Source organism: Clarias gariepinus, chromosome 2 (genome assembly GCF_024256425.1).
Source record: "Clarias gariepinus isolate MV-2021 ecotype Netherlands chromosome 2, CGAR_prim_01v2, whole genome shotgun sequence".
In the NCBI taxonomy this organism is placed as follows: domain Eukaryota; kingdom Metazoa; phylum Chordata; class Actinopteri; order Siluriformes; family Clariidae; genus Clarias; species Clarias gariepinus.
Window position 1 is genome coordinate 11,030,359 of NC_071101.1, and position 23,042 is coordinate 11,053,400.

Here is a 23,042-nt window from a genome sequence, read left to right on the forward strand (position 1 = left end):
GCATTTAGGGCTGGATTTAGCCGGTGAAAATTCCTGGTACTCATCAACCTCAGACCCTGAAGTAATGGAAAAGTTGCATGGCTTGATTTGTTTGTGTCTGAAATCAGTTTATATAGATTTTATTTCTTTTCTTTAGCACTTTGCTTTCAGTTATTACTTTCTTTCTTTTCTTCGTTCATACTTTCTTTCGTAACGTTCCTCTTTCCTTTTTTTGCCCCCTTTACTTTTTATCTGATGTTGTTAATAAATCTTGTATTCTGGGAGATGTGTTGGCTCGCTCTTTGGAATGCCTGAACTTATGGACCCCACAAGCAAACCCGCAGACCTCTTCTGCTCTGGTCTGCCATTCCTGTTTTGTTTACTGCTTTATCTCTTCACCTAACAGATTCTGTAAATGTTAACAAATCAATATTTATTTAATAAATAACATATGAATTATGTTAAATCAATTTGAAAAAAGCAGCCTTGCAAGTTATTGAGCAGTATCTGTAAAAGCAAATTTTTTTTGCCTTTCCTTTGCCTTATTGTAATTTTCTGAACATTCTGTTATTGTCTGTGTACAGGTGAGTTGTGGGTAATGACGTCCTATGAGGCTCTGCACTGGAGCTGATGTTCCCGATCAGCGGGGGACTCCGGAGCCAAGGCTGGGCGACTCCGGAGCGGACTGAGGAACTGCAGAGACCCACTCCTGTGTTGGGAATCCACTCTGATCACCTCGATCCCTTCCTCCCTTCCTTCGCAAACCCTGCAAACGCCTCTGTCAGGCTTGGCCCTGAACCATATCAGTGCATTTACCATGTCCAGCCGAAGGAAGTCCTTCACTCCCTGCATGGTCCCTGTTAATGATGTGGAAATGGGAGGCCCTATGGAAACGGATATCTTGGACGACGAATTGGTGGAGGACAGACCTTCCTCTCAGCAGCCTTCATTAGATATACATCAAGAATCGAGACAGCGTGTGGCTGATGAGGATGAAGAGAGCCACGTGGAAGGTACAGGTGAGAAGATGGAGGAGAAATCCACCACCCCACAGAAACAACAGAGTAGGGGCTACCAGTGCAAGTACTGCTCCTTCTCTACCCAGAATCTCAGCGACTTCAAAGAGCATGTGTACTCCACGCATCCCAACGTCATTCTGAATCCTCTGTACCTGTGTGCTGTCTGCAACTTCAGCACCAAGAAGTTTGACTCCCTCACAGAACACAATGAAACTGAGCATCCCGGAGAGAGCAATTTCAAGTTCAAGCGGATTAAACTTGACAATCAAACCGTCCTAGAGCAAACTATTGAAAACGAGGATGACCCAAAATCTCCAGAATCTAAGCTTATGCAAGATGATGATTATGATGATGATGATGCCTTAGATTTTTTACCCTCGTGTTCATCAACCATGCCGAACATTGAAAATGCAATCTTTAATAATGGAAATGAGGTAGAGAGTAATTTAGATAATCTGCTCTTAAAGGATCAGATCACTGCAGTGAATGTAAATGGAACAATCATCATCCCTGAGCCCATGATGCTAGAGGGGCTCTCCCATGTCATGCCTCTTCTGCAGCGACCCCCCAACCTGAGCTCCATTCCAACAATTGCCGTTCCTCTGAACACAACCAAGTACAATCCGTTATTGGACACCAACACTACACTCATTACGTCCTTCAACAAATTCCCCTATCCGACTCATGCAGAACTCTCCTGGCTCACTGCTGCTTCCAAGCACCCTGAAGAGCAGATCAAGGTGTGGTTCACCACACAGCGGCTCAAACAGGGCATCACCTGGTCACCAGAAGAAGTGGAAGAAGCCCGCAAGAAGATGTTCAATGGCTGCATGCCTCCTGCTCACCACACATTCACCGTTTTGCCTACGCCTGTGAGCGAACCAGTTGCCACCAGCCAGTCTATTGCACCAGCAGTGTCCTGCCATATTACTGGACAGTCCACACTGTCATCTGCTACCATTGCAAATGGAACTTCTGGTGCCTGTGCGACTGTCACTGTGACAACAGTAACTAATATGCATAATCTCAAGCGACCTTTGGGAGTGTCAGTGGTGGCCCAGGATGTAAAGCGCCCCATGATTCCCACAGATGAACACAAAGAAAAGCTACGCATGGCTCCTCCACCAGTCCCTCCCCTAGAGAGACTGTCCATGGCTCCTCCTCCTGTACCCCCAGACAGTAAGAGACCCATGCTCCCACCTTTGATTTCAACAGACATGAAACGACCTGTCGTTGCCCCTTATGCTTTGCCCAAGGCAAAAATGCCAATGGTATTTTCGCTGGCACCCCCTAAAGATAAAATACCCATGGCTCCCCCTCCTCTCTTACCCAGAGATAGACTATCTATGGTTCCCCTAGTCTCACCTGATCTAAAGAGGTCTACAGTTCCACAGCAAATTAGAAATCAAGCTTCTGTCTTTTCTGTCATTTCTAAAGACAAGCCATCACCTTTACCTACTGATGTAAGCTTACCCTTGGTGCCCCCATTGGTGACTTCCCAAGTGAAGAGGCCACCAATAATTCAGACTGCTCGGGCCCCACCTGTTGCCCCACCCTTGATTCCCACTTTCTCTCTGGAGAGTAAACCACTAGAGCTGTCAGTGGAGCAAAAGCCCACAAGCTTAGAGAGTCGACCCACAGAGAGTCAGAATGGCAATAATAGAGTCCCCTGTGGGGATGGTAAAAAATGGTTTTCTGATCAGAGTGCACTGGCCCATAATGGTTTACGGCACTTAAATGATAACTTTGCTCCAAAGGAGCGTCCTAAAACAGTCCCAACCCAGTTCCCTCTCCTGGAAAGACTGAAGGGGAAAACTGCTGAGCAGCTAAAGGTTTTAGAAGAGAGTTTTCAGAGAAATAGTTTCCCATCACATAATGAGGTTGACCACATTGCAATCACCACAAGACTCTCCAGAGAGGAGATTGACAGCTGGTTCTCAGAAAGAAGAGCCCTTCGAGACAACTTAGAAAAAGCCCTCCTAAATTCCATGGGGTCCAAGAGGACTGACATTGCAGAGAGAAGATCGCTTTCACAGCACCAGCATGCTTTGCTTAATGGAGTTTACAAACAAGGTGGGCTACCCATGCGCCCTCTGCCTCCCATCATTGCCCCCACCTCCTCATCTGTGCCTATGGATAGAAAGTCTCTCAACCTCCTTAAAGATGTCTTTGTCCAAACACGGTGGCCTTCACCTGAAGAATATAGTTATCTGGAGGCACAGACAGGTTTGGCTCGTACTGACATTGTCAGATGGTTTAAAGACAGCCGTCTGGCTCTGCGCAGTGGAACCGTAGAGTGGAAAGAGCTGTTCCACAAGCTGAATAGCAGCGAGTCGAACGGCAGGCTGATCTCAGATCAGCCCTGCAGTGTCACTCTGCCAAGTCAGGAACGGAAGACGCCTACAGCAGAGTGCGCCAAACTAAGCAGCCAAGAGATCAAAGAATGGTTCAACAACTCACTGGGCCAGCGTGGGCCCGAAGTGGGGAGAAACAGAGGTCAGAATGGAGGCAGCGGGGAGAAGTGTGGAGGCTGGGTGGAAGAAGCAGTCGGGACTAAGATGGCGTCACGGGAGCTGGTCTCAGACACGGATTAAGGCACAAGAACAGGAGAAAAGGGGGTAAGTTTGATCAAATTTTCTTGTACGTTTCTGGTCTGGTGGTTATACAGACCGAGGGGACACAATAGACCACTCCTCATCAAAGGATTTGGCTGTTGCCATGGAGATTTGGAATAGAAGACTGGAACCCAGGTTGGGCTCTTTGATGTTGTTCCGTTAAGAAAAACAAAGCTGTGCAGCAGGGAATTGAGACATACTGAGATGTTGCTATGCAAATAATGTGGAGCTGATGGTAAACTCCGGTATACTGTCAGTGAGGTAGAGGAGCTGTCACAGTACAGACGGAACAAATATTTGTTGTAGCTTTAATTATGTCTGTTCTTAAAAAGTAGATTCCTTTGCACTTTGTGCTACAGGTGGCACATTGATTTTCATTTGTTCATTTAGCAGGACGATTTGACACAGAATTGCAATTTTTTAAGCTTCTGATTAACCAGGATGCTGTTATATTATAAACTTACCAGTTATATTAGAATTTAAAATGTAATCAATTTATATTTCAAAATTAAATGCATATTTAATTTACATGAAGATTTTTACACTTTATGTTACATTAGTTTAAATGTTGATGGGTTAATAAGAAACAAAGTAATTTTGTAATTCAATGAATTGTCAATTTATGTAAAAAAAAAAAAGTTTTTTCAAAGTGATAAGAAGGCTGAATTTTTGTGGTTTGTCCTAAAAATTGGACTTGGACAAGTATTTTTAGAATTGCCTACAGACATAGCTCTTGTTATTTTGATATTATTGGCAATTTTTTGTTAAAAAAAAAACTTTTTTTTTTCATAATTCTAAACATAAATATTCATAGAAAAAAAGACCAAGATGTCAAACTCGGCAGAATAGTTGGTAGCAGAGTAATTTTAAAATCCTTTGATGATCCCATTACTTGTTAATGTGGCAGAGTAACTAAAGGCTCCCAAGCAGCTTGAGTTCGTTCATACAGGTAGCGCAAGAGTCAGCATGAAATTCCTTTTGGGGTTCATCAGCAGTCTGGTGTAGTCTGTAACTCATACTGTCAGAGCGCTAATGATGGCTTTGTTCCAATTCTCCACAGGTAGGAACTGCTGCCGCTGTCATTTTGCACAGAAACGGATGAAAAGAAAAGAAGAACAAGAGAGAGGTCTACTCTGAGATGTATTTTTGGAACCAATGATTTTGCTCTTGCCCTTTTCCACTGCACCAGCTAGCACACGGCACCAGACGGAGTCCTGATCTGCAGCGGCCATTCTGAAACACTATTTGGTGCTTCATGGAGTTTGAAGCAGTGAGGGACAGAGCGAATGCATGGAGGAGATCAAGACCATTGAGTGCCAAAGCTGGATTTGCTGCATAACTACACTTTAAGAAAAAAAAAAAAGGTTCTTGTAAATAATTTTTTTTTTCTGTACTGCTACAGATTTGTACAATTTTGCCGGGAACTTTTGTTACATTTTATAATGGGAGCGAGTGGCCCCCAGATTTTGCTCTAGCTGGTCTTTTCCGTGGACATGTCCTACATTTTTTTGTAACAACACCATGCACCACTACAGACATTGGCAATATATCAAAACGGACGTTCAATACAGTTTGTCTTTGGAGGGACTTCTTCAAATCAGTGCATTTACTGACTGTTTCAAGGTGCTGTTAAACTTTCTGGATATTACAAAAAAAAAAAATTATTGCCGTCGCTTTTGCTATATTTACAGTTCTTACAGCGTGATATTTTGCAAACAAAAAGAAAAAAGGAAATCACTTTGCTGTTAAACACACCAATGGACGAATCTGTAAATCTGTTTTGTCCTGTACAGGAATAAAACACTCTCAATCGCCAGCGTTTATATGTGATAGTTCAACTCCGACTGTAGAAACAATTAACCCGGTAACAGATTACACGTTCCATAGTTACTGCTTCTGTAATGTCAGCTTCACATATATTAGAAATACTGTACTTATACCAAGGTCCTGCTTACTACTCTCCAAAAGACAGATGTTGTCTGCTGTAATCCAATAAAACACAGCCTACCTAAAACGTTTGGTTTGCACAAGTTGTACCTCTTTTAAGTTCAAAGGGTTTTTTTTTAACCTCAAAAGGTTAAAAAGGTTTTTTAAGGTTTTTTATTCCAGAGACACTTGGAAATTCAATCTGAAATTCTCAGCCTGATTTTGGGGACATCATGAGCTACAGTAGGTGATAGGTGTTTTTGGTAGTTAGGAAACCATAGAACTACAGTATACAGAGCTGTGGAGTCTCAGGACAGAAACCTGATCTAATGTTACTGATTGTGTTTTGCATCTTCTTGAACATCAACTGGTGGACCTCAACCTGGATGTCAACCCATTAAATAGCGCATATATATATATTATTTAGTAAACCGAATCAGGTCCCAAGACAGAGCTGAAAGATGTTTAAAATGCCTGCTGTTTAGTGATTCTGGGTTTCCAAGTTTAAACCGTCACCATCATCTGTAACACGTCTTCTGATGTTGTTTATCAATTTTTTTTTTCCTCTCCCCAAGGTCAGTGCTTCTTCTTTCTCATCCTTTGATTTCATGTATGGTTGGTGTAATACCACCCCCTAATGGTCTGGAGTGTAAAGCTGAACACTGGCGGGGAAAAAATGTATATATGTATTAATCGCTTTGTATTTAAACAGCCAACAACACAAGTTACACAGCAATTATATGTTTATGGAATACTTTAAGCAATTTCTAATACTTTAAAACCTCTAAGAAGTTGCTTGAGATAAATCATATAATAAATGTCAGTTAATCAAATTAAAACACACACATCATTTTCTATACTGCTTATTCTGTGTACAAGGTCACAGGAAGCTTCAACTTGGACAAAGGTACCAATCTATCGCAGGGCACAAATGCACACACTACAGGCAATTTAGCCTAATTTGCATGTCTTTGGACTATGGGAAGAAACCAGAGTACCCAGAGGAAACCCACTAAGCACGGGGCAAACATGCAAACTACACACATGCTCCATGCACACAGACCCGAGGGGAGAATTGAACCCTGGTCCTTGAAGGTGCGAGGCCTCGTGCTAACCTCGCTGTCGAATCACAATGTCATCAATATTAGCCTTGACGCATCTGATTAAGGAGCTGTTTAAAAAAAAAAAAAAAATGACAAAGAATACAGTGTCAAAAAAATTTTTGGTGTTAATTTTCTCCACAGGAAATTTAAAATAGAACACGTAGTGCTGCTGTGAAACAACGACACAACCACTTTAATTAATGTATCATATTTATAGCCATAAGCATTAAACGGTAACTGCTGTTGGCATTCAGTCAGGTTCGGTTAGTTGATTTTCCGGATCTTTTCTGTAAGCAAATAATTTTATTGATTTATTTTAGCTAGACCTGCACTAGACGCTGATATGGTTCAGCTTAAACGTTGGTTAAATCTTAAAACGAGCACATAAATGACATTTCCTGTACAATAACCAATTGTTTCTGCTTTGTTCCCCGGCTTGCCTGCAGTCTGCATGGATGACCATGTGGATTGTGTAACCTCCTGAGACGCTGCTGGCACTTGTTGAGCTTTTTCTTATCCACTCCCAGCCTTCACTTCCAGCCATCACAGATATATATATATATATATATATATTACAGATTAGCAGTGTTAATTCTGTTCATGTACATCTAAAAGGAGATTATCTATTACTTTTGTCAGCCAGTGTTGACATCATGAGAAAACTTGTATATGATCATGGTTGTGACATGCTCCTGGGTATTTTATTGGAAGCTGTAGCAAAAAAAAAAAAAAAAAAATATGTGAAAGGAAATAAAAAATAGGACCGAAGTGCCTGGCAGACATTAACGTTGGCACACGAATCAAAGTTGATTTTGAATGTCAAATTCCCGGCGAGTTTTTCGACTTCGAAGCCCTTCGATTTGGTAGCGGTACGAGGGGGGTTACTGGGGCAGAATACAGAAATCAAACAGTGGGAGGAAAATTTTTTGCAGATTTACAGTGCGGTACAGAGAGTAACAGTGCAGCCCGCGCCAGAATCCCAGCTTATCCAGAGTGCATTGCTTAATACTTTATGGACGAGCCAGTCCCTGTTTCGCAGTGCTCGCACTCCGCATGCTGGAAGGGGTTTTTTGGGACGCACTCCACAATCTTTATCAGAATGATCAGAGAACTCAATGAAACAATAGCTCAGTGTCCTCCATCTGCTTTGGGGTGTGCGCATGTGTGTGTGTGTGAGTGCGTGTCTCTGTGTATGTGTGTGTGTGTGTGTGTGTGTGTGTGTGCATGCACAAGAGAGCAAGAGAAAGAATTCCTGCCCCCACACAGACCTTCACACAGATGAATCCACGGCATTTTTTTTTTTTTTCACTCAAAACACGCTCAAACGACATCGGCATCCGTCTCTTGTCTGTAAATGTGATCCTAATTAAAGCGTTATTGAATTCATACATGCTCTGCTCTTTTGCCTAATTTCTCAAAGAATGCTTCTGTAGTGCTGCTTTTAAAAGAGCGTGGAAATGAAGGATAAAGTTTTATAACCAGCCCATTTTGGCACCGAGCCTGTTACTAAGCTGATGTTCTAGCGAAGAAGGCCGCTCTTTCGAGAACGCCTTTACACGGGAAGTCTGCCTAACACTGCATCGCTGGATTTTTTTGAAGAACTGACTCCTTGGATCATCGTGGGCCAATTTAGTGGGTGTGGCTTCCGACCTCACGTAGTCCCTCATAGCGTTTGATCTTTGAAATCACCTCGAGAGCTCCTTGCCGTAGTAGAAATGAGAAGACGTTGTTTAGAGCCATCATTTTTAACATTTCCTTATGAAGCCATTCTACTATTATTAAAGTTTTTATTATACTTATTACTGAGTTATTAGAATTAGTGCAGTGTTGGTAGTGGATACATTGTAGATTATTCAGAGTTTCCCACTTGCATTTTTGACAAACAAGGAAAAAATATATGAGGGCATTAGTTTATGGTGACATCCACGGCTAGTCTGTAAAAAACAAAACAAAAAAAAAGGGGGGGAGGGGTCAATCAGCATCATAATATGAGGTAGAATGTACAGTAAGTTGCTTGCTTAAGCCCCATCCAATACAAAACTGGGAGAAGGCAGTTGTATTCAGATGGTTTCTTCTGGAGAGCTATTCAGTTGTCTTAAAATGACTGAAAAAGTGATTTTTGCTGACTAGGTCACATTTACTATATGGATAAGATATTTTGCCAAATATTTTCAGAATCCACATAATTTATGGGCCCATAAGGAAACATATTCGCCTCATTATCCATTTCAAGTTCAATTGCAGACATTCGTGGCTGGGAGTCTAGAGATCAGATTGGCCGTGCTTTTAGGGTGGACAGACAGCATACCAACACTCTCAAATCCATCCTAGCTTAACTAGCTTAACTTTCCTCCCGTCCTCAACATTGTGTGAGCATCAGTTTAAAAATGTTTGTTCAGGTGACATCGTGTGTCTCAGAGGAAAGATGTTCTGTTCTTCTCTATCCTTGGTTGATACAGTTGCCTAGATGGGAGAAAGATGGGTGGGAATCGACTATGAGTAAATGAGGTACACACACACACACACACACACGCACACACAAATATTAATAATAATAATAATATTCACAGGATTTGTTGGAACTGATATGACCTGTAACATTAGGGTATACAGTACTAGGGGCGTTCAAGTCAATCCGGGACTTTCTGGTAAAATCGATTGAAGACTTCAAGCGCTGATAAGACTTGAAACATTTGAATGGAGCAAACTGTGTAAAAAGGGCTGTACATCCGAGAATAACCATCCTAAAAGAATCTGATTCTCCAATCTTCTGAGCCTACTGCAGTCATTCCCACTGATCTTCAACAATGAGTGTTCTACTCACTAAACGTTCCAGTCGGTAGAACGCCTGATTGTTGAAAATGAGTGGAAAACTTGTCAGTATCTGTCTGCGGTCATTCATGGACACCACTTGCACATTACAGGAAATGGCTGGGAGTTCTTGCCACATTCCCCATTACAGTCCTGACCTCGTTCCTGGACTTTCCTACGTGTTTGGGCCATTAAAGGAGTTCCTGGGAGGCTGGGGTTTCATACAAGAAGAAGGCAGTCAGATCATGGTTCAGACATACTGAGAAAACTTTCTACCTTGATGGTGTCCAAGCGTGAAACACTGGGATAAGTGTATTAGTATAGCAGGGGTTTAAATAGAGAACTAAAGTCATTTTTTACTCTTATAACTGTATTCTGTTATTCTGAACCATCAAAAGTCCCAGTCTAACTCAAACACCCATTGTAATATGTATTTTATTGTGTGTTTGTGTGTGTGTGTGTGTGTGTGTGGATACACCCTCCCTGATCAGCCACAGCATTAAAATATACATACTCACTTTACATTTGACCTGCATTCTCCCCCTAAGAGAGACATAACCAAACACACACTCACTAATACTCAGCCTGTGAGACATTTTCAAATGCCACGTTCTTACTGCTGGAATTGCTCGTCTTCTCCTGTGATTTATTTTCCCCCTTTTACGCCTGTGAACTGCAGGTATCTACAATTCAGTGCCTTCTTTCTGTGGCACAAACCCGGCTTTGATTCCTGCCATCTTGAACTCAGCAACCCTGTTTGGATCCAGCGCAGTCTTGCATGATGCACTAAGCATGCTTCACCTGTCAAGAAAAAAACAGTCATGTAAACTTGGATGCGCACAAAAGAAACGAAATTCATGCACAAACTACTTTGTTTTGTGCAACCTGTGCACCGAGAGTTCCGGTTTTCTTAAATTCCAGGAACGTGGCCTAATTGGAGGAAAGTAAATGTGAAGAACGCGGTCCGTCCCGCTGCCCGCGTCCAAGTGGTTCTGATTACAATTTGATGGTGGAGCAAATCTAGGAAACATTTGCATCTGGAAGTCGAGGCTACTGAATAGCAGATGTTTTCGAATGCTTACAGGGCTGCACAAAGTGATCAGAGGGGAGGAGGAGAGTGAAGCTGGTGTCCTTCTTCACCGGTCAGAGCATGGCATGCCGATTCCTGTGTAATCTTTAGGATAGAATTCCTCAGACACTCAATTTATTCGTTTTTTATTATTATTTCATATCAGCTCACTTAACCCAACCAGAAATGACTTGCTCTGTCACGTAAAGATGCAAGGGCTAAAAAACCGACGGTCTCATAAATGGCAGACTAAGAATGCTCTGGAGCACACACACTTACACACACACACACACACACACGGGCACACTTACACCCAGACAGGCAGCTGCATTCATGATTTCTAGTGTTCCAAATGTCTAATGCCGTACTGGTTTAATGCCATGTTTCCTCCAAATCCCAAACACCGCAAACAGAAGAGTTGTTGGTTAACAACACTGCCATGTTTGCAGAGTGTTAATTTATGTGCTAAGGAATTGCACATAGTTGTAGGCAGGTTATTTTCCTTCTCGCGGATCTCATTCGCTAATTACGTGGATGACATTTAAATTAATGTTATTTCAATACACTGGCAAAATGAGATCACTTGTTTGAATAGAATACATGCTATAATCAAAAACTTCAAAGATAAAGCAGAGATTTTTGTCCTTTTTTCCCTCCTGGAACAGCACGTGAACTCAAATTAACATTTGACATGATGTGAATAATACAGTATGGGGTAAATAAAACCACATGTCCTACACGAGGAAAAATAAATGAATCGTTTGGATTCGAACGATTCATTTAAAATCACTTGAAAGAAATTTTTTTATGAAAAAAAAAAAAAATCACAACCATCACATAAATTGTGAAATAAGTAATCATATTAATCATTTCGAAATCACATTTAAGCATAAATGAATAGTTTATAAAGTCATAAAATCACGAATGAAATCTAAGAAACGTATGAAGTACAAAAGAATCGATGTGCAAAACCAGAAGGTTGTGTTTATAGGATTTTCACAATCCTCAGCACAGGACCTCTCCAAAACTGCGATGTGCATTCCAGAAATAGGCTACGTTCAAATTACAAGCCACATTAGCTGTGACAGTTCATATTCATAATTACAAGTGACTTTCATCTAACCCTAATGTGGATGCGTCTGTGCTCTGAAACGGCAGGCATGTGCACATCTGTACATCTTTGCTCAGTGAAATGATCTCAAATACTTTTTTTCCATTTCTTTCTGTTCCCTGCAGTTTTGCTTGGACAGATTCATTGCTCCAAAAAATAACCGATTTCACTTTTCCCTCCACTGGCTACTTTTCCATTGTTCTCCATTATTGAAATGAAACCCCTGTGCTGTCGCTGCTGATTGATGACATCAGCACTACGTATGCGCGGAGGCAAAAAGTTGCATGAGTTCTGATCTGCCCGTTCCCATTAAGGTCATATGACACATCTAATAGAGTATATACATCGGATACGTACATCTTATCTAAAAAAACATCAATTTGCACATTTAGGCAGTCTTAAAAACAATCAGATCTGAGTCAGATTTGGGGAAAATAATTGAATTTGAGTAATTTCAGGTTGGTAATGTGAATGTAAATGTACATACATTGATCAAATCATGCTTGTCAGATTCTCCTGTACATATTTAACTTTTACAGAATCTTATACGAAGTAATAAATGAGATTATAAAGTAGGCGCCTTGGTGGCTTAGTGGTTAGTACTGTATGTTGGCTTGCACCTCCAGGGGCTGGGTTCGATTCCTGCCTTGGGGTCTGTGTGCATGGAGTTTGTGCTTGGCTGGTTTGCTCTGGGTACTCCAGTTTCCTCCCACAGTTCTCCAGTAGAGTAAACATAAGGATTAGGCTAATTGGTATTTTATTGGCAAAGTGCCCATAGTAAGTGAATGAGCGTGTGAGAGTTTTGTGTATATGTGTGTGAGCCCTGTGATGGATTGGAGTTTTCTGGGATAGGTTACAGACCCAACCCTGGACCCGCATACATGATAAAGTGGTAAAGACAGTGAGCGAAGTGCCAATCAGTCATTAATTATAAAGTGTGTTTATGGCACAGATGCATTTTTTCACTTCATAACAGGCAAAGTTCACACAGCTAGAACAACACTACAACTAAACAGTGAAAGAACTAAATGCTACAGTGCCAACTGAAAGTTTTCAGACCATTTCCACATTTTGTTGTTCTCCACATTTTGCTATGTTTCACACTCATCTTACAATGAATTCAGATATTCTTTTTTTATCATTCTTCACACAATAGTCCACAATGACAAAGTAAAAAACAGATGTTTGGAGTGTTTTGTTAATTTATTAAAATTAAAGACTGAAGTATCCTATTTACATAAGTATTCAGAGCCATCACATGGTACTTGTTCAAAGCACCTTTGGCAGCAATGACAGCCTAAAGTCTGCTTGTGAATGATGCTGCAAGTTTGATGCACCTTTCTTTTGCAAGTTCCTTCTATTCTTTTTGGCAGAATTGTTCGAGCTCAACTGGGTTGGCTGGGCACAGCCATTCCCAGGTCTCTCCAGAGATGGGTCAAGTCTGGACTCTGGCTGGGCCGCTCCAGGAATTTTTACAGAATTCTTCTGAAGCCACCGTGTTTTCTAGGCAGTAAGCTTCGGGTCATTGTCTTGAAATGTAAACCTTCATCTCACCCTAAAATCCTAAGCTTCTTGGAGAAGGTTTTTACTTAGTACAGCTCTTTATTTTTCTCCACCATTTTCTCTCTTCGGTAAGTAATCTCCCAGTCCTAGTCCCAGAAAACATCCTCGCAGCCTGATGCTGTAGGAATGGTTTAATAAGGTGATGTTTAGTGCCTGATTTCCTGGGGAATGGTGTCACCTGACCAGAGGATTTAGTTTCCCTTGGTCAGAAAGTCCTTTATGGGCTTTTTGACAAACTTCCTGCCTCCTGGCTTTTATTACCTGCCTGACCAAAGCCCTTTGTCCCTGAATACTCAGGGCTGAAGATCTGAAGATCAGCCAGATCTGTAAAAACTATTGCTTGTTCCTCATCCCTTCCGTTTGAGAATGATGGAGGCTTCTCCAGATCTGTGTTTTGATACAATCCTGTCTCACAAGTCTACAGATAATTCTCTCGACCTCATGGCACTAATAGTAATAGGATACACTAGAGCTCAATTGCAACTTTTATAACAATGGGTCAAAGGAACACTCCAAGAATCTTAACTTATTTATAATTTGCCTTAATTCATCATGCATTATTTCATAATTTTCTTGAAATCGGTGTATTCATTTAAATAGCTGATATGAATGTAACGTGTATCTCAGAATGTTTTTGTCAGAGTGTATTAACACTTATTAGTGTTACAGTGGCACCTGTGAAAAGGTGGTTTATATTAGGCAACAAGTATACCATCAGCTTTTGAAGTTGTTGTTTTAAACGGAAAAAAAAAATAGTAAAAAAATGTGGTTAAATTGTGATGACTGGATGACTGGGTCAGTGCATTTCCACAGCAGGTCTTGTTTGGTGTTCCTAGTATGCAGAGGTTAGCCTACAGTATTTTGATCAATTCTTACAGAAGAGCTTTTGTGGCACAAATTGCTGAAAGCATTGGCTTTAATAAAAAGGAGTCAGGACACTGCATATCAGTTTGTTGTGCTGACCCATGCTGACCCGTGTTTATTCCCAAAAGCGGGAACAATGGGCACACAAGCATCAGAACTGGACCATTGAGCAATGGAAGAAGATGGCCTGGTCTGACAAAATTACATTTACTTTTACTATATGGATGTCTGGCTGAGTAACTTACCTGGGGAAGAGATGAGAATGGACTATGAGGAAAAGGAAATGCCAGCAGAGACAAGGAGATGGTCTGGCCAATGTTTTGCTGGGTCCTGCCATTCATGTGGATGTTATTTTCACATAAACCACCTGACCAAGTACACACCTTCATGGAAACCGTATTCCCTGATGCAAGTGACCTCTTTCAGCAGTTTAATGCACTCTCTTACACTGCAGACTTTGCTTAGGAAAAAATAAAAAAAAGGTCTCCAAATTCCCCAGGTCTCAACCTATTTGAACATCTGTGGGATGTGCAGCATTAAGTGAGACCTACAGTACACAATATTAAATATGATGTTTTAATATTATATGGTTATTCAATATTATATATATATATGTGTGTGTGTGTGTGTCTGTGTCTGTGTGTGTGTTTGGACCTTGGCCCGACCATATTCTCTTGCACACTATTTGCATGGTTTATGTCCCTCAGAGGTTATTTAAAACCGAACAACTTGCTTTTGCATGTATTCATCTACACCTTTCCGAAATGATTTTATGCTAGAGGTCAGGGGTGAAAAAATGTGCAGAGAAATTATACTTTATATTATAGCAAAGTATAAATTGTATGTCAAAGTGTTTCCTTAGTAAAAGTGAAACTATCCAGCCAAAAGCAAAGGATATAAAGTGAATAAAGTTGTTAGTCTTTCGCCTGCTCCCGTTGACGGGTCACCACAACAGACCAACTTGGCATAGGTTTTAAGCCAAATGCCCTTCCCGATGCAACCCTCCCATTTTATCTGGGCTTGGGACTGGCACCGCATCCAGTGGCTTGGGTTTTGTGCATTGGCTGGAAATTAAACAAGGGCCTTCCGCATTGCGGGCGAGAAACCTACCACTGAGCCACCGATGCCCCAAAGTGAATAACATTACTATCTTTAAACATATTAAGTATTAAAAAAATTAATGTTTTAATTGATTAAATTAAGTTGATCATGGGTTCATGTGAAAAGTAACTTTCAGCTCATACCATAATGTCTTAAATAATTTTAAACTAACTATGTTATTTTTGTGCCCGAAAACATCTGTTAAGCGTTTGCTAAGGACGGGGTACCAATCCAGCACAGGGCACACACTCACCCATACAATGGTCAATTTGGAAACATCAATTAGCGTAATCTGGATCTCTTGGGCTGTGGGAGGGAATTGGAGTACCTGGAGGAACTCACAGAGAGCACGGGGGGAACACAGACCCTAGGCAGCAATCGAACCCTGACCATGTAGGTGTGAGGGCCGCACCGGTGACCACTACTCAGTTATGTTGCTTCCTACTAGGATCACTGCTAGTCTAACATGATATTAGAAGGAAAAACACACACACACACACACACAGGCAGACTTATTGGGCTGTAAGCCAGGTCATGTTAAATTAGATGAAGTTCAAGATTTCTAGGGAGGCAAAAGGATTTTTTAGAAATCTGTTTACACCAGCATATTGATACATTTTATTGCAGTAGGAATATGGGCACATCTTGAAATTTAATACGGCTGTCCAGTGGATTACACATTCGCAGACACACTGCTAGGTTTAGAACTAACCACAGTGTGTACCACACGTATTGCTCACACTTAATAATATGATGAGTGTGTCTTTTATACACTCAGGAAATTGAAGCTGAACTGAGCCTATTCAGATAACGCTAGTGCAGTCATTGGCTAGATAAGAGATGAAGATTTGTACTGAGTAGCTTGAAGGTCTACAATGAAGTGTATGGAGTAAATTCATTAAATTCATGTTTAAGTATGCCAAAAAAAAAAAAAAATGTATAAGTACTCAAGAATTGTATTGTCCAATGCAGCAGTACAGTGGAAGATGGAAATCTCTGCTCCGGTGTGTTTGTTTGTGGTTTGCATGTTCTCCCTGTGCTTGGAGGGCTTTCTCCGGGTACTCTGGTTTCTTCTAACAGTCTAGAGACATTCATCGTAGGCCAATTGGTTTACAAATTGCCCGTGATGTATGATTAGGTGTAAGTTTGGCACCCCATCCAGTGTGTACCCTGCCTTATGGTGTAAGCTCCCTGGAATAGACTCCAGGTCCCCTGAGATTATACAAAGGAGCCGATGGATGTATAGATTTTCCAATGCTGCCAGAGATAATTCAACTTGTAATAATAGACTTTGCAGTTGTCCTGAAGATGATCGTCGACTCCCTGCGCGAAGAAAATAATATCCCTATCTCACCCATGCAGTTTGACTCGCGGTGAAATGCGGTGTTAAGGATCTTGAGCTGCTGCGATTGCCAGCCGACGTTCCGTGAAGTTCTGCAAGGTCCGCAAGGACCGCCCCAGAAGGTGCTTATACCCCTCCTATTTTTTACCTATGCGGTTCCGCGCGGTGGTCGTACAGTAAGTACGATTCATTATGATTCACCACGAGTTTTGGCGCTGTGATTACGTTTTCATCTTTCTACGCGAAAAATCAAACATGTTTAACTTTTTTGGCGGTATTCATGAAAAATTGAATGAAGGGAAATGTGTCGTAGGAAAAGGTGCCTGACCAACAGGGATCCTTAAGAGAATCCAAAGCTAATTTAAAACCTTTGGAGGGCTTCTCAGGCTTTTGTGTGTGTAGATGTCTTCAGGAAATGGGCTACAACTGTTGCAATCCTTGTCTCAAGTCACACCTGAACCAAAGTCAATGAGAGAAGTATCTTATCTGGCCTCAGGGGAAAAAGAACTGGACCAGTGCTTAGTGGTCCAACATTCTCTTTTCAGAGAAAAATAAAATTTGCATTTCATTTGGGAATAACCAATCCTAACCCTTACCCTAAACCTAACCCATGGTCCTGGAGCCTGGAGGTAGAGTGGAAAGTTACAGAATTCAAGTTGCAGTGAGACGTTTCCACAGTCAGTGATTATATTGGGGTGTCACGTCATCATGCAGGGTCATCGGCAGACTCAAACTCTTGAGCATTTAGTACTGTTAGACTAGGATCAGAAAATCAACTATGACGAGACCTGAAACAGAGAAGATTGGCTCATTTCCACAGCAGCAGATGAGGCTAGGAGTTTATTATTACTACAATAATTAACATAAAAAATAGACACAGCCAGAGACAGGAAAAGAAATTGAATGCCAGCATTTATACAATATTATTTAGTAAATAATAAAACCTGTAAATAGAAACATCAGTAAAACATAACTCGCATTAACAGTCATGTTTATGCCATCATACACACATGCCTGTGCTGTTTGCTTGTTTATGATGATGATTATGATGATTATTATTATCAGTAGTAGTAGTGTTGTTGTTGTTCTCTTAATTTATTCTGTGTTCCCCACATAGAGTCATGATCTCCAATTCAGGCCCTATTTAAATCTGTTTCAATAAATAAATTATAAAATTATCATTAAATAAATAAAAAATTACAAACTTCCACAATATATGAATTCTGTAAGAAATCTATTTTGCTTGTTCAATACTTTATTACATTACTTATAGTTAAGATGAAAAAGCAAGCTTTTCTTTTACATTTATAACTAGCGTAAGCAGCTGTCATTGACGGGAAAAGAATTTGTAGAAATTGGTCAAATGTTAAAGCTAAAACAAAGCCGATCAGCTTTAATGTGATCAGTGATATTATTATTCCAGGTTGAAACCCGTGTACACGTCTGCCTTTAACAACGAGGAACCCATATATTTTTTTTTTATTTTAATTTCATAAAATTACGTTATGTGTGACAACATTATATGGTATTGGTTTCCATTGGTAGCTAGACATTGGGAAATTAGTACACGTTTTAATTTCATGTTATTTAAATCAATGGAAAAGAGAGAATACAGAAACGTTTAGGTTTATGCCTTGTTCACGCCAAGTTATACTTCTTTAGTCATCAGCCAAATACACTCCCTGTTTGTTAATCGGAGAGTGAATCATGGATGAGAAATCCAATAAGTAGAGCAGATAAAGGTTAAGTTTGGTCTTGGACTGCTGAGTAGGAGGTCTCCAGTTCGAGCCCCATGCTGCCAGGCTGCCACTGTTGGACCCTTGTGCAAGGTCCTTCACCCCCAAGTGCTGAAATACATACAACCGGGCATCGAGCTGGCAACCCCACCCTGTAAATAACTGCCACAGAAACGACAGATATATCTCCAGGGAGGGGAGTATCCATTGCCCGATGTGCCATATGGCATGTAGACAAACCTGTACTTTTCACCCCGTGGTTGGTGGGTTTCTTCTTGGAACTCCTACAGTCCAAAGACATGCAGAGTAGACTAATTGGTGTTTCCGACTGCACGTAGGTGTCCCCTGGCATAGGTTCATAGGCTATATGGGAAAGTGGTATAGAGAGTGTTTAAGCAAAAGAAAGTGGATTGTCTGGAAGTAACGTACCTTGGTCTGGGATGAATCTGTCTGTTACAGCCCATCTAATAGGTTTGCATTAGGTGACATCTCTGGGTGAAAAGCACCACCTGAGGACCAACATAACATTTTTTAAAAGATGGTTTACCAATTATTATTTACTATATATATATGCAAAATGGCTACAACTTAACTTATTAATTTAATTGCTTTTCCTAGGCAAATCACCGTTGTATGATTTTAATAAAGCACCTACGAGCTTTGGTTCCAGAAGCTTCATGGCTATAAAACCTGACACCGATGCAAATTTCACTACAGTCAAATCCAACCTTATTCCTAGGCTAGACATATCAATGAATATTGAATAGTATAAATACATCTAAGAGTTTTAAGTTTTGTGTTTCATATCATAAATCAATTAGTTTTTTTTAAGATATTATAATAAAAAATCTTGTTTATTATTTTATGATCTTTTCACCTAAATCTGTTTTTGCTGTTGTAGTGTAGATGGTTATAGGTTTTAGCGTATTCAGTGTGAATAAAAATATCACACTGGTCATTTTTCGCCAAACTGAGAAACTAAAATCATGTATTATTTGGGACATTTAGGAAATAAGAAGCAAACAAGAGCAGTGCTATTGTAGGCAAATGTGCCGTACCTCACTAAGGTAATTTGCCTAAAAGCAAATAGGCTGCGCCTCATGTCCCTGCATCAGCCGTTTCTCAGCCATGTGTGTAGCTGTAACGAATGTAATAGATCAGTAAGTGAGTGGGGGAAAAAAAAACCTGCCTACTATGAGGTTCTTTTTCCTCTCTCCGGGATGCCTGAGACTAAAATCACACAGTGGAGTGGAGATTAAAACAACAGTCCCATCAGAAAAGTGCAGTTCATATCTTTTGAAACCTCCCGAGAGACGAAATCGAGTGTTGTGTACATTGCGTTTTCTCCTGACTGTTTCAGTTTATTAGCACCTGAAGGTTATGATTTAATCAATGTCTTAAGCAGAGAGAAAGTCAGGAAAAGAATTATAGCGAATGGTCTTCACATAAGGAATGCACAAAAATATACAGATCATTTAGTTCTTGTGATCATTTGAGGGCATTTAAGTCTCAAGAAGTTTATAATAATAATAATAATATTTAATAATTATAATAATAATAATAATAATAATAATAACACCTTTTCCTTACAAATAATTGTAACTTAATCTCACATCTTATAGTAGGTGCATATTTCAAGCCTTTCAAGTCTTCAAGTCTAAGCTAGATAATTAGCTATTTTAGTAAAATGTCAGCCTTAAGCTAGTAAAAACAAACATCTGAGGAGCATTCACGTCAAACCGTGACTTTTGATTGAGAATAATAGAATAATAGAACACAGTTATCTCCTCCAACACTGATACACTGATCCCAATGTTTCACTAGTGCCATCAAATTAGAAAATTTTCAGCCGAGAGTGTCTACCTCATATCTAAATTGCTAGCCTCCCAGGAACCCCTTTATTGGTCCAAATGTTAAAATGTCTTAGAGTGAGGTCTAAATGAGATCCAGCCGTGTTCCTGTAATGTGTCAGTGATGTTGGTAATTGATTGCGTGTACAGTTCCCACAGACAGATGCATCTCTTGCACAAGCTGGCAACAAGGTATTCATGGATTTTCAAGGATCACTCATTCCATTCTCTAAATGTTCATGGGAATGACTTCAGTGGACTCTTAGCCACCTCGGCCCGGAATCGATATTCAGTGATGTACAGCCTTCTGTGAGGCTGTAGGGCTTTCGGAGATTCTGTAAACTTTCCAATGTCTCTATCTCTTAACTCTCTCTTTGTTCTTTGTCATGTGTCCATAAAACAACTCCCTTGCTATGCTTCCTTATTCCTTATATGGTAATACTTTATATGGCTTGCTGGAATCATTTTGTCTAATCAGAATATGTCAATGTTCTTCTTATTATCTTATATGTCTCATACCAAGTCTCCATATGACTAATTAAGTATATTCTACCTACAACATACTAATTACTTTTGTGTCTTGGTAACAGATGTCCATCTCCAATTGGTACAATAAAACTCTCAAAAAGTTGGGACAGTTGACTGTTTACCAATGTGCAACAGCATTGTTTATGTTAATAACACTTTTTTTTTTTTTTGCATTGGGGGCATGAAGAGACCAGCCAAGTTTAGCCAGCAGGAGTTTCCCTCATTCTTTTATTATACAGCTCTTCAGCTGTGCAATTGTACAGGGTCTTTGTTGCCATATTTTGCACTTCATAATGCACCACACATTCTCTGTTGGAGCAGGTAGGCCAGTCTAGCACCTGTACTCTGGGTTCAGCAGCCATGCCTGTGTAATCTGAGCAGAATGTGGTTTGGCATTGTCATGCTGGAAAATACAGGGATGTCTCTGGAAAAGATGGTGTTTGGGTGGCGGCATATGTTGCTCCAAAAAGAACATATTTTTCTGCATTAATGGCGTACTTAAAGATATGCAATTCCCCCATGCCACTGGCACTGGCACTGGCATATCCCATACCATGATGCTGACTGATGCTGGCTTTTGGACCCTGATGATGATAACAGCTTGGATGTTTATTTTCCTCTTTGACCCAGAGAACATGACAGCTGTTGTTTCCGAAATTTGAAATGTTGACTTGTCAGACCACAAAACATGTTTCCAGTGTGCCACTGTCCATCTCAGCCCAGAGAAGTCTTGGACAGTAGTGATGTACGCCTTTTTTAAATGTATTGACAAATAGTGTTAATGAACAAACCTTTTCCAAATACACATCATGATATCGGCTGCAGAAACATTATCACTAGTATTTAAAATTGCTTTTTATCCACGCCCTGTTACGCTTTTAGATTCGACATGTTTTGTTGAATTTCTTGATTATTTTGTGTACCATCATTGGGGATCCTCAAATAGGTTTTTTTTCCTGTTACATCTGTTGGAGCCTCGGCCCATCCTTTCTTTAGAAGACCAGGTCTTTTACTGAAACTCCTGGTACACAATAGAGTGTAATGTTTCATATAATTTGCAGCTGTCATATTGTTAATGGTCGTTAATTAGCTGTCTCTTCACTAGAGTATTTATTTTTTATATTTGCATATTTAGTTATTATTTCTAATTTCCATACTGTCTCAACTTCTTTGGAACTGGGCTTGTATGTGACACGTACAGACACATGCCTAAAAAAAATTTATACTCTGTCTATCATGTGATTAAACTAGAGAGAATTTCAGAAGAATTTTTTTTTTTTCTTTTATGTCTGTTTGTTTTTATGTCCATCGGTTTTAAACCTTCATTCACAAGAAAGTTTGTTACAAGTCCCGGTTTGACTTAAACACTCCTCGTAGTTTCATGAAATAACTATGTTTTTTATGAACCCCTATTTTTTAATAATAGTAATACATTTTACTGCACTATTAAGACTGTTATGGTTTGCCAGACAGTTTAGGCCCAACCCACTTAAAATGCACGTTCCTTTTCATGTGGGCAAAAAGGCAAAACACACAGATCTCCCTGTTTGTATGAATATGCATGCAAATGTGGACAAAGCTTTAGTCATCTTTAGGATCTCGCATACACAGACAAGTACAAAGCCCTGGAGTGCTCACATTGTCATTATCATTATTTTCTAGTTCGTTCACCTTTGTTTATTACTACTACTAATAATAATAATAAAAATAATAATTATAATAATAATAATAAATAATAAAAAAAAATAATAATAATAAAAATTATAATAATTATAATAATAAAAATAATAATAATAATAATAATAATAATAATAAAAATAATAATAATAATAATAATAATAATAAAAGTAAAATAAAAAAACGGGAACAAACTGCGTCTGTTATGGATGAATTAAAATAGAAGAAAAAAATAAATCGTGGGAACAAATTGTATCTCTGTCACACAAATTAACAAAAGGTGGGAACGAATTAGATCTTGCGTGCATGAATCAACTTAAAACCAAAGTGTTAGAACAAATTGTGTGCAAATCTCTTGTGCATGAATTCACACACACACACACACACACACACACACACACACACACACACACACACACACACACCAACAAAAAAAAGGGGGAATGTATTATATCTTGTGATCTTAAATGAACCAAAACTTCGGAACGGATTATATCTTGTGCACAAATTACCCAAAACATTGGGGCGATTTCGTGAAATGAGTGAACAAATTAAGAAGGAAAAAAAAAAAAGCTGCATGCATCCTGGGGTCTGTAGAGAAATAAATGAGTGTGAAAAAAATAAAACCACATGAACTAAGTGAGAGAAAAGCCAGATGAAGGAAGATCATGTAGAAGTACTGGAGCACTGGAGACTGTAAAGCACGTGCAGTTCATTCCACATAGGTTTTGAACAACTTTTGCAAAAT

General features: G+C 39.9%; 1 protein-coding gene across 1 annotated transcript in view; it reads left to right on the plus strand.

The window, feature by feature from the left end:
• Positions 1-5,627, plus strand: part of LOC128513397 (zinc fingers and homeoboxes protein 2-like) — a 49,771-nt gene extending 44,144 nt beyond the window's left edge. Inside the window, exons 3-4 of the mRNA XM_053487153.1 lie at positions 564-3,616; positions 4,674-5,627. Coding sequence (XP_053343128.1) covers positions 797-3,592 — 2,796 coding nt within the window. The 5' untranslated portion in view covers positions 564-796 and the 3' untranslated portion in view covers positions 3,593-3,616; positions 4,674-5,627. The remainder of the gene's footprint in view (positions 1-563; positions 3,617-4,673) is intronic.
• The last annotated feature ends 17,415 nt before the right edge of the window (positions 5,628-23,042 follow it).